Source organism: Suncus etruscus, chromosome 9 (genome assembly GCF_024139225.1).
Source record: "Suncus etruscus isolate mSunEtr1 chromosome 9, mSunEtr1.pri.cur, whole genome shotgun sequence".
Taxonomy (NCBI): domain Eukaryota; kingdom Metazoa; phylum Chordata; class Mammalia; order Eulipotyphla; family Soricidae; genus Suncus; species Suncus etruscus.
The window spans coordinates 63,487,614-63,502,706 of NC_064856.1; the positions used below are offsets into that span (position 1 = coordinate 63,487,614).

Here is a 15,093-nt window from a genome sequence, read left to right on the forward strand (position 1 = left end):
TGATAAATGCCATTTGCTCCCTATAGCCAACTGGATTTACACTTCTACTGGTTTGTGTATCCAGGCCTAAAAGCCCCTGGAATGACATGATAGGGGATTTGCCCTCTGTTGTCCTTGAGCAATAAGTAATAGAACTGAACTACTCACCCCAAACACCAACCTGTGAAAACTGGCTGCTGGCCTATGCCCATGGGGATAGATACCTTCATAGCTCAAGGCAATTTAATTTTACTTTTGTCATCCTTTTTTTTTTTTTTTTCAGTTTTTCGGCCACTCCCCATGACGGTGACATTCAGGGGTTACTCCTGGCTATGTGCTCAGAAATCGCTCCTGGCTTGGGGGACCATATGGGACACCAGGGGATGGAACCGCAGTCTGTCCTAGGCTAGAGCACGCAGGGCAGATGCCTTAAGGCTCACGCCTTCGTTCCGACCCCTCATGGCATACATTTTAATTTCCTCTTTCTACATAAAAACATGTGTCAAACATCCATCTGTGTTTGCCTGAGGCACTCTTTTCTTTGACCCTACCCTAAAAAGGAGTTCTTGTCATGATTGTGCTTTGTTGACCTGTCTTAATTATTCCTTCTCAATTCAAGGTTCTTCCCATTGCATCATTTTACTAAAAGCTAGGTCTCATGTATGGCTACCAGTAAACCTGACCCAAGAGTGGCAGGTTCTCCTGCTGAAGGACTAGTGACACAGTTAGTGACACACCTACTTCAGTGAGTGCTCCCTGGTGACTTATGGAATTGGTATAGCCATAGTCTTGAGGATAATAGCTGTCACAAGCAGCTTAAGGCTGCTGTCACAAGCACAACTCTTTAAACCTTGATTCAAAAACATGATTTTGTCAAAACATGGCAGAATGACTCACACCCCCGCTGGACAGTCCAGGCCATGGTCAATCATGATAGTGAACAATGATTGGACACTTTGGAACAAGCACTGCTCTGGGTGCAAGAGCATGTTGATAGCTTTGAACAAAATATGGACCTGTTTTTGTGATCGGAATAGTTTCTCTTGGGACTGGAGCAATGGCACAGCCAGTAGGGCATTTGCCTTGCACACGTTGACCCAGGACGTACTGCGGTTTGATCTCCCCATATCCCATATGGCCCCTCAAGCCAGGAGCGATTTCTAAGCGCAGAGCCAGGAGTAACCCCTGAACGTCACTGGGTGTGGCCCAAAAACAAACAAACAAAAAAAAGATATTTCTCTTTATGTGTCTCTATCTCAAATATATAATGGGTCTGCTCATACATGAGACCAAATCAGATAACACCTACAAGACTGGGAAATATGTCTCTAGACACTCAGGCCCTTCAGAATTTTTTCAGGGATATTTCCAGTGTTTAGAGATGAATTCCCAGGTATTCATTATAGGAAATTTGTCCAGGGGATTGAAGATATATTACAGGGCATCAACCCGAGGTCATGATGGCAAAGCCTCACCAATGCTTTTGGTAGCACTTGTACAGCCCTTCTTATTATGCTTATTTTACTGATTCTAGGATCCTTCCTCCTGCAGAGAAAACTAGTCCCTGTGGAGAGGACACCCTATAAAGTCCATCTCATTTTATTGCATTTTGCAAATATAAAAGGGAAGAGCTTGAGTCCTCTCTGTGACACAGTTCCTGAAATACCTGGCAGATGAAACCCCATAGAGCAACTGTTCCAGGGGACCCCACAGTGCAACTTTTCTGGGAATTCTTCTTGAGGCAAAAAGCTCTGGAGGCACACCACTCCAGAGATGAGTGTTCCACTTTGGAGCGCAAAGAGGGGCCCATACTCCTATGCTTAGTGGTTCCTAATCAGTTTTGACTCTGGGCTATCCCTTTTTTCTCACAGAGAGCTCTGGTTAAAGGAACTGAATAATGTGTTACTGTTGAGGCATTGCTAAGCCCCAATGTTCATACTTATCTTCTCCATAGAACCTCAATTACCCCAGGCTATGCTTCACTTATATCAGGTATCCCAGTTCCTCTCTAGTCCTATATAAGCATTGTTGGAATGGAATGAAGTGTGTTTGTTCATTAGCCTGAAACATGTTTTTTTTCCCCCTAGTCAACTGGAGGAAATGTCCTCTATCCTGAATGCACTTGGAGGAGGAAATGGAACCTTCCTGGCTGACAAGGTCAACACATGGACACATATTGTGGTGATGGGTGCCATATTGAATCTTAGTCTTCTCTGTAACAGAATATGAAGATTGGAAGGAATAGTTTCACTCACCTCTAGCAAATAACTAAATTATCCAGGGACTCAGAGACACTTTCAAAGACATAAAGATTGCTTACATCTAGCAGATAGACCCGGTCTAACTCAGTTCACCTAGAATTTGACTGCTAGCAATAAAACCAAACCCTTGCAGATAGAAAGTCTGCAGGAACTCCCATAGTGTAGTAAAGGGGCCTCACTGTAGTCTGGGCTCTCTGCAAGCCCAGTAGAGCTTGCTCTATGATGGAAGCTCCAGCCTCTTAAGTTTGCCCTAGCCACTACCAAATTCTTTTTTTTTTCTTTTTCTTTTTCTTTCTTTCTTTGGTTTTTGGTTTTTGGGTCACACCCGGCAGTGCTCAGAGTTTACTCCTGGCTCTATGCTCAGAAATTGCTCCTGGCAGGCTCAGGGACCATATGGGATGCCGGGATTCAAACCACCATCCTTCTGCATACAAGGCAAATGTCTTACCTCCATGCTATCTCTCCAGCCCCACCACCACCAAATTCTACATGATCCAGGAAACTTAGTGATTGCTTGACATTGACAATCTGAAACCCCTGCTTACTACTCAGGCCCTCTTGAATTTGGAACACAGGTACCTCCGGGAATTTTCAATCTTGAACCCTGGACTCCTCCAAGTCTGTTGAATTACAGCTGATGATTGCACATCCTCGATTGTCACATGAATCTGTTCTATTGTGGCACAAAGGTTTTCCAGGGGTGCAATCTTTTGTTAGCATTAATCCACTCAGACTTAATGAATACTTGTGACCTCACACTATAAAACACAACCTAATTCTGCTTGACCTCAAATCTATAGTTGCTTCCAGGCATTCAGGTCCCACATCTCCCAGCTGCATAAAGGTTTGTACAGTGAAACAGCTACTTTGGGCACAGAAGCTCACCTAAGATCTCCCCAAAACCCAATTACCTCACAGGCCTGCCAACTCTGAACTACTTCTGGAAAGGGCAACAATAAAGAGGTCTCTGTCTAGGCCCCCTTAGTCCTGGGTGCTGTAAACATGGCAGACCACTGACTAGTAAAAAATACTAAAAGAGAGGCCAGAGTAATACAATAGCAGGGAGGGAATATTTGTCTTGCATGTGGCTAACCTATGTTCAATCCACAGTAACCCATATGGTTCTGTGTTATTTCTAAGCACAGAGCCAAGAGAAGCCTCAGAGTGCCACTGGATGTGGCCCAAAAACAAAAACAAAAGTAAACAAACAAATAAAAATGCAACCCTCGGTGAGGGACCCCCAGCCCGCGGGGGTGTGAGAATGAGGGTTGCTAGAAAAAAAAATCTCCCTATTAGAAGAGAATAAATAGAGCCCCAAGTGACCCATAAATTAGTGATATCTTCAGGATAGTGGAAGAAGAAATTGTACTTCTTATTTTAATACATAAACATTGCATTAGCAATAATTTATGAATCAAAATACTTTTAGGATAATTTTAAAGTTCAGTTAATTTGCAGTACCTCAAAGAAACACAAAACCAAGAAAAGCCATATTGATGTGGTTGCTATGGCAACATATCTCAGCAAAGAACTACTGGCTTGTCCCATCTGTCACTTCATGTGCTAAGAAAGTGAGAATAAAACTTGACTTTCACTGATCCCCAGAGTCTTAATCCCTCTTGGACCCAGAAGCATTACATCACCTAGAGAAAACTGGTAGCTGTAACACTAGATCTTAAGAATCTAGGTGACTGTGATTCTGACTCAGGCACAAACAGAGACTTCCCTATGTCTTTAATAATCTACAGAGAACTGAATTTGGTTATATCTAAACAATATCACTCTAGTGGACATTTTTTTTTATTTTATTTTGTTTTTGTTTTTGGGTCACACCCGGCAGCACTCAGGGGTTACTCCTGGCTCCATGCTCAGAAATCGCTCCTGGCAGGCACTGGGGACCATATGGGACACCAGGATTTGAACCAATGACCTTCTGCATGAAAGGCAAATGCCTTACCGCCATGCTATCTCTCTGGCCCCATATTTTATTTTTTATATCTTTATTTAAACACCTTGATTACAAATATGTAGCTGGGTTTTGGTCATGTAGAGAACACTCCCCTTCACAGTGCAACATTCCCATCACCAGTGTCCCAAATCTCCCTCCTCCCCACCCCCACCCCTTGCCTATACTCGGGACAGGCTTTCTACTTCCCTCATTCATTTGCATTATTATGATAGTTCTCAATGTAGTTATTTCTCTAACTGCACTCATCACTCTTTGTTGTGAGCTGGACCTTCCAGCCCTTCTCTCTTTTGTCTCTGAGAATTATTGCAAAAATATCTTTTCTTTTTCTTAAAACCTATAGATGAATGAGACTATTCTGCATCTATCTTTCTCCCTCTGACTTATTTCACTCAGCATAATAGATTCCATGTACATCCATGTATAGAAAAATTTCATGACTTCATTTCTCCTGATGGCTGCATAATATCCATTGTGTATATGTACCACAGTTTCTTTAGACATTCATCTGTTGAAGGGCATCTTGGTTGTTTCCAGAGTCTGGCTATTGTAAATAGCGCTGCAATGAATATAGGTGTGAGGAAGGGATTTTTGTATTGTATTTTTGTGTTCCTAGGGTCTATCCCTAGGAGTGGTATAGCTGGATCATATGGGAGCTCAATTTCCAGTTTTTGGAGGAATCTCCATATTGCTTTCTATAAAAATTGGACTAGATGGCATTCCCACCAGCAGTGGGAAAATTAAGAGTAGAAGCAAAAGACCAGAGGATAAGACCTCTGAGATTCAATCTAAGAGTTGGGCGAAGATGAAGAGGTCATTAATCACAAAGATATGATCAGAACAGTGTAAAATAGCCAGACTGATAGGTTGCTTGAGCAGAAACAGGACAAGGTCACAGAAATCATTAGTAAACATTTATATGGAACCTAAAACAAAACTTACAAGATCAGTCACCATATAAAGATTAGAAGCTACTGATGTTGCTACTAGTATTTCCTTTAAGAGGGTCTGCTTTTTGTCCAGTAGAATAGCATAAAGCATGCGGGAGGAAACTAAGACTATATGCCACCACCCATCCACCCCAAGCCCTTCTGATATTGGAAGTTTATATGACTGAGAAAACTGTACAGGTATTTCTCAGCTATCTCTACAGCTAAGGTTGGAGAAGAGATAAATATTCATAAGATACTCCTGTGATACTGGGAAAATAATCCTATCCTATTGGCAAGCACTATTATGGAGTTTCGTTTATCTATGCTAGTGTGATCAGTCACAGGCTGGAATCTTTATGTAGTGAATGATCTTTTATGGGTTTAGTTCTACCCTCTCTAAGAATCTCAGAGAAGTCAACCTTAAGACTCTTGGATGTTAATTAAAGTTTAATGTTAATTAAAGTCTAATTGAAGTTGTATGAAACTAAACATCAAGAGATCAAATGCAATATATCCATTTTTTCAGGATGGATTATGCTTGGTGCAATATTCCAAAAACATGAGCAGTAAGCAGCTGCTTTCTGATCAGAGCAGTCTTGGGACAATATCAGGCAGTTGCTGATATTAGAGAAGAACAGTTTCCTTGGTGATGTTAAGAATTTGTTTTCAAAATTTAGCATAAAGTCTGTATTATTTAGCCTTCAGAATAATTCTACATTAAATTCCTTTCTACTTTAACTGAAATATAGCCTTTCCTCTGCATTGCAACCAAACCCAGATCAATTTTACTGTAGGGTGGCAAAAATTAATATTCCTCTATTTAACATGTTACAAAAATTTCTATTAATGTTTCATCTAAATGTTTTCTATGTCAGATCCACTATCTTTTCAGTGTGTCTCAGTATTTTCAAATTACATGTAATATTACATTATAAATATCTATTTGTTTATCTCTGTCTTCCTCATTGAATATGAACTTTTTGAAACCAGAAATGGGATCTTACAGTTTTTAGTGAGATAAAACACATTTATTTATTTAGCTTAGTATAGTTTTGGTTAGTTTTGATTTTGGGCCACATCTAGTGATGCTCTAGGACTATTACTAACTTTTTTCCTCAGAACTGATTACTGGCAGTGCTCAGGAGACCATAAGTGATACCCAGGAGAAGCTTCTGCACTTCAAAAGAAACAGTGACTAGGCTACAAAGCTTAGTCACAGAATGGGAGAAACTATTTACTCAATACCCATCTAACAAGGTGTTAATATCTAAAATATACAAAGCACTAGGAGGCCTTAGGAAGAAAAAAAAAAACTAACCCCATTCAAAAATGGGGAGAAGAAATGAACAGACATCTCCTCCAGGAAGAAAAACAGGGGCTGGAGAGATAGCATGGATTGTAGGGCATTTGCCTTGCATGCAGAAGGATGGTGGTTCAAATCCCGGCATCCCATATGGTCCCCCGAGCCTGCCAGGAGCGATTTCTGAGCATAGCGCTGCCAGGTGTGACCCAAAATACAAACCAACCAACAAACAAAAATGCAGATGACCAAAAGGCACATGAAAAAAATGCTCCACATTACTAATAATTAGGGAGATGAAAATAAATGCAAATTAAAACAATGTGATACAATCTCACATCACAAAGACTGGTACACATCACAAAGAACAAAAACAACCAATGCTGGCATAATGTGGAGAGAAAGGGACTTTCTTTCACTGCTGGTGGAAATGCCATCTAGTCCAGCCTTTCTGGAAAACAATATGGATATTCCTCAAAAAACTAGAAACTGAGCTCCCATATGACCTAGCAATACCACTCCTAAGGGCTATACCTTAGGAACACAAAAACAGAATACAAAAAGAGCGCTACACTCCTGTGTTCCTCATAGGACTATTTACATTAGCCAGAATCTGGAAACAACCCAGGTGCCTGACAATGAATGAGTGGCTAAAGAAAATGTGGTACATCCATGCAATGTAAGCTATGCAGCTGTTAGGGAAAAATTCATGTCATGAAGTTTGCTTATACATGAATGGACATGAAGATTATTATGCTGATTCAAATGAGTCATAAAGAGAGGAATAGACATAGAATAATCTCACTCATCTGTGGGATATAAAAAAATAAAAGGCTGGGACTGGAGACATAACATAGTGGTAGGGCATTTGCCTTGCATGTGGCCGATCCAGTACAGTGTTCAAATCCTGGCATCCCAAATGGTCCCCTGAGTCAGCCAGGAACAATTTCTGAGCGCAGAGCCAGGAGTAACCCCTGAGCATCACTGTATGTGACCCAAAAGCCCCCCCCCACAAAAAAAGAAAGAAAAGAAAAATGAAAGACAGTATGGCAATAATATCCAGAGACAATTAAGATGAGAACCAGGAGGGTCAATCCATGGTAGGAAGCTTGCTACAAAGAGCTGTGAATTTAGTTAGAGTAGAGTAGGTAATACTATTACAATGATAGTTGAAACTGATTGTTCTGGACAGGAACTGGGTGCTGGATGGCAAAGTGATATAGCACAGCAGTGGGACATTTGCTTTCCACTAGGCTGACCCAGTATGAACCCCCAGTATCCCATATGGTTCTCTGACCCTGCCAGGAGTGATTTCTGATCACAGAGCCAGGAGTAAATCCTAAGTGTAGCTGGGTGTCGCCCAACCCCCCCAATAAAGAACTGAGTGCCTAAAGGGATAAATGCATGGTACCCCTTCATTAACAATAGTGCAAGCCACAGTGTCAAAAAAGGAGAGAGAGAGAGAGAGAGAGAGAGAGAGAGAGAGAGAGAGAGAGAGAGAGAGAGAGAGAGAGAGAGAGGCAAAATGTCCCATAGAAAGGCAGGGAGGTGGGTTGGAGCAAAAATGGGGACATTGGTCATGGAAAATGTTCAATATACTGCGAATCAAAGTATCTAAAAAGAAGATAGAAAGGGGTCGGCGAGGTGGCGCTAGAGGTAAGGTGTCTGCCTTGCAAGCGCTAGCCAAAGGAGGACTGCGACTGAGGTTCGAGCCCCCAGTGTCCCATATGGTCCCCCCAAGCCAGGGGCAATTTCTGAGCACTTAGCCAGGAGTAACCCCTGAGCATCAAACGGGTGTGGCCCGAAAAACAAAAGAGAGAGAGAGAGAAAGAGAGAGAGAGAGAGAAAGAGAGAGAGAGAGAGAGAGAGAGAGAGAGAGAGAGAGAGAGATGGATGCCCCAGAGATAGGAAGGGGAGTGGCCATAGGGCAGAGTGAGAGGGAAACTGGGAACATTGGTGGTGGGAAATATGCACTGGTGACGATACTGTACATTTTATGATTGCAATTCAATCATGAACAACTTTGTCTGTGGGGAAAAATACCAACTATTATAAATAACCTTATAACCATAGTGTTTAAATTTAAAAAATAAAAATAAAAAATTAAATTTACTATAGAGGTGACAGACCAGAACCCACCAGGAATGACTTGCAGAAGGGCTGGTCCTATATTCACTCTTTTGTCCTGCCACCTCTCCTAAAGGAAGACATGTTATATCAGCTTCCTCTTCCCTTCACACCTCTCTTTTTGAAATATAAAGAGCCACTTAGACTTGCTTAGCATTAGATATATATATTTGCCTGTTTTCTGCCCTTCCTTTCAAGTTGATTGTACCTGAACAATAAATATTGTATGTGGAGAACAGTCAGGACTCAGTTCATGAGGTAGATTCCCCAGACCCCAGGCTTTTCTCTGTCTTGTTTTCTTAATCCTCACTCACCCCTGCTTCAGATCCGTTCACCCAAGAGGGTTGGCCCCTGGCAGATATTTAGATGTGTCAAAGAATAAAGCTGTAGTTGAATAATACAAACATTTTAATATTCCAGAAAAATTAATGGCCCACACTAGAGACATCATCAGTGATGGGTTTGTGTACAAAGACTTCAAATTTCAGACATTTTGTTTACCCTTACTGAGTATTTAATTTCCTTTTCTAAAATGAGCAAAGTTGGCATCTAGCTAGTAAAAAATTTGGGACTTGTTACTTTGGTAAAAATTAAAAGGATGATATTCAAAATATCAAGATATGAAATATGCAATTATAAACCTTTTTGCATTGTTCTATGAAGCTGTAATCAGTTTCAACTTATTGGTTACCATAATCAAAAGCCTTAACAAGAGAAAAAGATGTCATTTATTTAGAATTGTAATCATTAAGTTTTATTTGTTATTGTAAGATGGAAAAGAAGTTGAAAGGTGCAATTTTATTCTTTTATAAATTGTGCAGTGACACCATTTACAAAGAATAAGCAATAGAATTATAAAGTGTTTGATGAATAAAATAGAACCACCATAATTAGAATTTTAGCTTAAGTGGTCAGCAAACAATTACAAGTAAAATTTGCTATTATTAGAAACATTGGCACTTGGTTATTTTAACGGCATTTAAAAAAAATTAGCAGCATGCGATAGCCACTCTGCTCTGTCTATTGCAGAGCTCTGCCACTAATTTTTTTTTTTTACTCGGATTTGGCTTTCATTAAGACATCCACATCAGCTTTGTCTGTTTCTCCAAGACTCTTTTGATGACTCTCAATCAAGGCATTGTCTGTCTGTTTTCTGGCTTTCAGGGAACCACCATCTTTGTAAACAGTCAGAGCTTCAGGGGAAATAAAATTCTGCATGTCCTGCAGCTTCTTCATTAACCATTCCAACCTTTCCTTGGAGCTTAGATGTTTGCCCAGGTTATGCATAAGCTGAATCTCACTCACAGATCTCTTCCTAAAAGGAACAGAAATGGAAGAGGAATGTTAGGGTCCGGAGTCGAAGGACGCGACCACACAATTGGAGTAAATCAGAACAAAACTTTAACTCCTCTATCAATAGCCCCAAAACGGACCAGTCAGGGTCATCTCTAGAAGGAGATGAAATCCTCCCAAGGTCATGAATAGTATTATTTAGGGAGGTTCTAGGCCAGAAGGATAGCACAACAGTAAGGCGTTTGCCTTGCACAAGGCCAACACAGGGCAGACCCAGGTTCAAATCCTAGTATCCCATAGGCCCCCCGAGCCTGCTAGGAGCAATTCCTGAGCACAGAGCCAGGAGTAACTTCCGAGTGCCTAGGCCAGGTGTGACCCCAAAACAAAACAACAACAAAAAAAGATTGGCTGTTGTCTTGCAGTATCTTCCTACTGTTCTAGTGTCCTTCCTGATAGGTTACCTGGTATAGCCAGGTAGCTTGACGCAGCAGTGTTAATGGAACTAGGCTTGAGGAAACTTAGTATGTGGCTTATTCCATGTGGTCCTTACAAAATGGCATCTCTCCTTGTTCAAAACTCAGGACAACTCAAAGACCACTTTATTAACTCCCTGCAATGCCACCATGGCAAATTCACATGACCACAAAATGCAGAATACATTGTACTATACTTACCTAATAGACTTGCCATATGTTTGTGCAAGAAAGTAAATTGCAAATATGACAATCATCAGTTTAACCATGTTTTTTGCAGCCATCATCTTTGCTGGGAGAAAGCAAAATTGAGAATTTAAAATATTTTAATATTTTAAACTAAATAATTAAGTCTCTAGCAGTTTAAGTTAAAAATACAATTGAGCACAGCATTATCTCCTTATATTGGTTTTTATGACTTTTAGAATCTTTAAACAATTTTAAACAATTTGGTCTTTTAGAATCAGCCTCTATTTTACAGCTACATTGCAGTCTCTTTAACTAATTAATTAATTAATTAATTTTATGGTAGTCAGGATTTACTTTTGGCTTTCTGTTCAGTGATTCACTTCTAGCAGGCTCCGGAGACCTTATGGGATGCCAGGATTGAACTCAGGTTGACAATATGAAAGGCAACCACCTTATACTATTGTTCAGGGCCTCTCTGACACATTACTTGAGATAGAAATTAATTAGATCAGTCTTACTTTTCAAAGTATTGTTTTGAGAATTTTTGTTTTCATTTTTTGGGGGGCAGCACCCCTCAGTGCTGGGGGTTATTCCTGGTTCCGCATTCAGAAATCACTCCTGGTAGACTCAGGGGATCATATGAGATACTGAGGATCAAACCATGGGGGGGGGGTCTTGTGCAAGCGACCTATCTGTTGTGTTATTTTTGTTATTTATTTATTTATTTGGTTTTTGGGTCACACCCAGCAGCGCTCAGGAGTTACTTCTGGCTCTGTGTTCAGTAGTCGCACCTGGCAGGCTCAGGGGACCAGATGGGATGTCAGGATTCGAACCGGGGTCTGTCCTGTGTTGGCTGTGTGCAAGGCAAATGGCTTACAGCTGTGCTATCACTCTGGCCCCTGTTGTGTTATTGTTCCAATCCCACAAGATAATTTTTATACAAACTTTAATGTATGGGTTCTTAAGTCAAATGAGAAATAAAAAGGGAACTTTTCAAAATTTCCTCCCAGATACAATGATAGTTATGACTGTTTATTGTTGAAAGTAGCTAATTCTTTTATTTAGGTAAATATCAACATTGTTTATTTGTTCTTTATAAGTTATTCTCATTACAGTATCATGATAAAAATCATAATATCAAGTTAAGAACTTGGGAAATAGTTAAAGGAGTTGGAGCACACGTTTGGCATGTGTAGCCCTAGATTTGATCCTTGGCATCACATGCTTCCTGAAATATCTTCAGATTGACCAAATAGTAACAGGAATAGGCCCTGAACATTGCTGGATATGGAAAAAGAAAAAAGCTAAAATAAAACAAAAATCCTGTAAACTCTAAACAAAATCAAATTAACATGCTATGATTTAGAGATGTTTACTGACGTAATTTATTTCACTATAAAAAAAGAATATATCGGGGCCGGTGAGGTGGCGCTAGAGATAAGGTGTCTGCCTTGCAAGCGCTAGCTAAGGAAGGACTGCGGTTCAATCCCTTGGCATCCCATAGAGTCCCCCCAAGCCAGGGGCAATTTCTGACCGCTTAGTCAGGAGTAACCCCTGAGCATCAAACAGATGTGGCCCAAAACAAACAAACAAACAAACAAACAAAGAATATATCAAAGCATTTAAAAATTAACTTGGACTTGGGGCAGGAGAGATAGCATGGAGGTAGGGCATTTGCCTTGCATGCAGAAGGCGAGTGGTTCGAATCCCAGCATCCCATATGGTTCCCCAAGCTGCCAGGAGTGATTTCTGAGCATAGAGTCAGAAGGGACCACTGAATGCTGCTGGGTGTGACCCAAAAATTAAAAAAAAAAAAAAGAAAGAAAAATTAACTTGGACTTGAGAAGCAGTATAGGAAGAAGATGTTTGCTTTGCACAAAGCTGATCCAGTTTCAATTCACAGCACCACATACGGTGTAGTAAAAAGGAAAACAAAAGAAGAAAAAGAAACCAAATAAAAATGACCAAACTTAATATTTGTTAAATGATTGAAAAAGCTGTCTTTACATAAAAATGTCTAATTTTTCATTCTTCATGTATTTTATCAACAATTTTGTTTCCTTTTTCTTAGCTCCTTCCTCTTTTGCTCATAGAGCTTTACTTCTCAAAATAGAATAATAGCCTTACCTTAATCTGCATTTCAAGAATTTTTAAAGCCTATTATTATCTTTCTTTCTTAATGCTTAATGTTCTCTCTTTTAGCATACTCAGAGTAGTTGAGTGTAGAAAAATGGCATCATTTAATAGAAACGTAAGACACATTATAATCTACTATTTTTATTGTCAATGTACAATATAAAACTATTTTGGTAGACCAGAAAAAGAATAGTCTTCAGGTTTGGAGTAAGCTAGAAACAGACATGGCAGCTAGAAGTCTAATTTTAGCATTGTCAAATTCATCTAGTGACTTCAGAAGTGTCTTTTCTTTTTTCCTTTGTGCTTAATGAAGAGAAGCATGAAATTCTGAGTTTAATCCTTACAATAGAATGAAAAAGAAGTGAAAATAACTGTAAAATGCTTTTTTAAATGAAGACAATTTTTACACTAATTAGAAAAAGTGAGTCTAGAAATAATAATATTTTTTACAATAATTAGAAAGGTGAGAGTTTAATACATATATTCTGCAGTGAAACTGAGTTTCTCCAAATGAATTCAGTGTCAATGTTCTATGAATTCTAAAGCAAAATCCTAGATAAGGATACTTCCTAGGAAAAATATTTCATTTTAATTCAATTTAGTACACATATCTTGGTTATTATAATCAGAATTATTCATTCCCCATTAGACTTTTACTTCAATCCTATCCCTTTAAATTTTATTCTTCTTTTTTTGTTTGTTTTTTTTGGGCCACACCTGGTGGTGCTCAGGGGCTACTCCTGGCTGTCTGCTCAGAAATAGCTCCTGGCAGGCACGGGGTCCATATGGGACACTGGGATTCGAACCAACCAGCTTTGGTTCTGGATCGGCTGCTTGCAAGGCAAACGTCGCTGTGCTATCTCTCCAGGCCCTAAATTTTATTCTTCTATGATTTTAAATGAGGTATTTAAAAACTATCTCAAAAAAACTATAATCATGAATTGTTTTTAGGTAATACATTTATTTTTACAGTGTATGCATGTAGACATAAGACACTTGACTGTGAGCAGTCTGATGATTACAATTATGAAAAACAGTGCACATTAACTAACTGATTATTTTTTAAATGTTAATATAAAATTCAAAGTAAAAATTAAGTTCACTCACCAATATTTTAAGACAGCGTCAGGTGTATGAGCAGCTAATGCTTTCTCAAGTCGAGCAAACTTGAGAATGCCAATGGCTTGAACAGGCCTTTAAATCTGATATATATAGAGGTCTCCAGTCTCCAAAATGAGTTGTGTTATTGTTATGGGTGACAGCACTTAAGATCACAACTATAGATTCAGATCAGCCCATGTACCCCCACCATGTGCAGGGCCTACTCCTCTTAAGATTGAGGTGATTAGATATTAAAAAGAAACAGTGTAAGTCCAGGAATTTTAGGTTATACTTACTTTACAAGCTGCTCTAAAGCAATTTATATTATTCCTATCTATTATTTTTAAAATATAGTGGTTTGGGAGGGGAGACCTGACAGTGCTCAGGGCTTACTCATGGCTCTGTACTCAGGGGTCACTCCTGGGGTTAAGGTACCCTCTGTGGGATTCAACCCAAATTAACCACATGCAAGGCAAATGTCCTACACACTATATGAGTGCACCAGCCTCTATAGTATTTTTCATTTCTTCTGCTTCTTTTTTAAATAGACCTCCTGGATTCTGAGGCTTCCCTTCATATTTAAAAGTGGGAAAAGTCCTGTGGGGTCTGCTAGGCTTCAAGCTCCTTCTCTATGAAATCACAGTAAGACCAGTTTCTCTCAGCATCAAAAGTTTATGCTTCCAAGCACACAAAAGTGACTGGTAGGCAAAGGGAGCAAATGTTTAATAAATAGAGTTTTTACTAAAATTAATAAAAACCCTAAAATAACTTTTCAAAACCCTGCCAATTATAAAAAATTACTTTCCTGTTTTAGGAGAACTTTATTCTAGAAGGTTCTACTTATTGAGTTTGCACAGATCCTGATGCAGTATAAATTTGTTATCACATGCCATCATTAAGAAAGTGAAAGAGATGCCGGAGAGATAGCATGGAGGTAAGGCATTTGCCTTGCATGCAGAAGGTCAGTGGTTCGAATCTGGGCATCCCATATGGTTCCCAGAGCCTGCCAGGAGCAATTTCTGAGCATAGAGCCAAGAGTAACTCCTGAGCTCTGCCCGCTGTGACCAAAAAGCAAAAACAAAAAAAGAAAGTGAAAGAAAGCAAGAAAACAAGAAAGGAAGGAAAGAAGAAAAAGTAAGTAAGAAAGAAAGAAAAAGAGAAAGAGAAAGAAAGAACGACAAAAAAAATGTCTTCAGGAGACATTAAGAAATTTTGAGAATGGGGCCGGAGAGTAGCATGGAGGTAAGGCGTTTGCCTTGTATGCAGAAGGATGGTGGTTCAAATCCTGATATCCCATATGGTCCCCCGAGCCTGCTAGGAGCGACTTCTGAGTGTA

General features: G+C 39.6%; 2 protein-coding genes across 4 annotated transcripts in view; both read right to left on the minus strand.

Moving 5' to 3' along the window:
* The window catches only part of LOC126018963 (40S ribosomal protein S4, X isoform-like), a 965,922-nt gene that overhangs the window by 650,485 nt on the left and 300,344 nt on the right, over nt 1-15,093 (minus strand). The gene's annotated exons all lie outside the window — the stretch shown is intronic.
* On the minus strand, nt 9,619-10,618 carry PTH (parathyroid hormone). Its single transcript, XM_049781106.1, has 2 exons — nt 10,533-10,618; nt 9,619-9,880 (listed from the first exon to the last, which is right to left on the minus strand). Exons 1-2 carry the CDS (start codon nt 10,616-10,618, stop codon nt 9,619-9,621), a joined length of 348 nt encoding a protein of 115 aa, XP_049637063.1.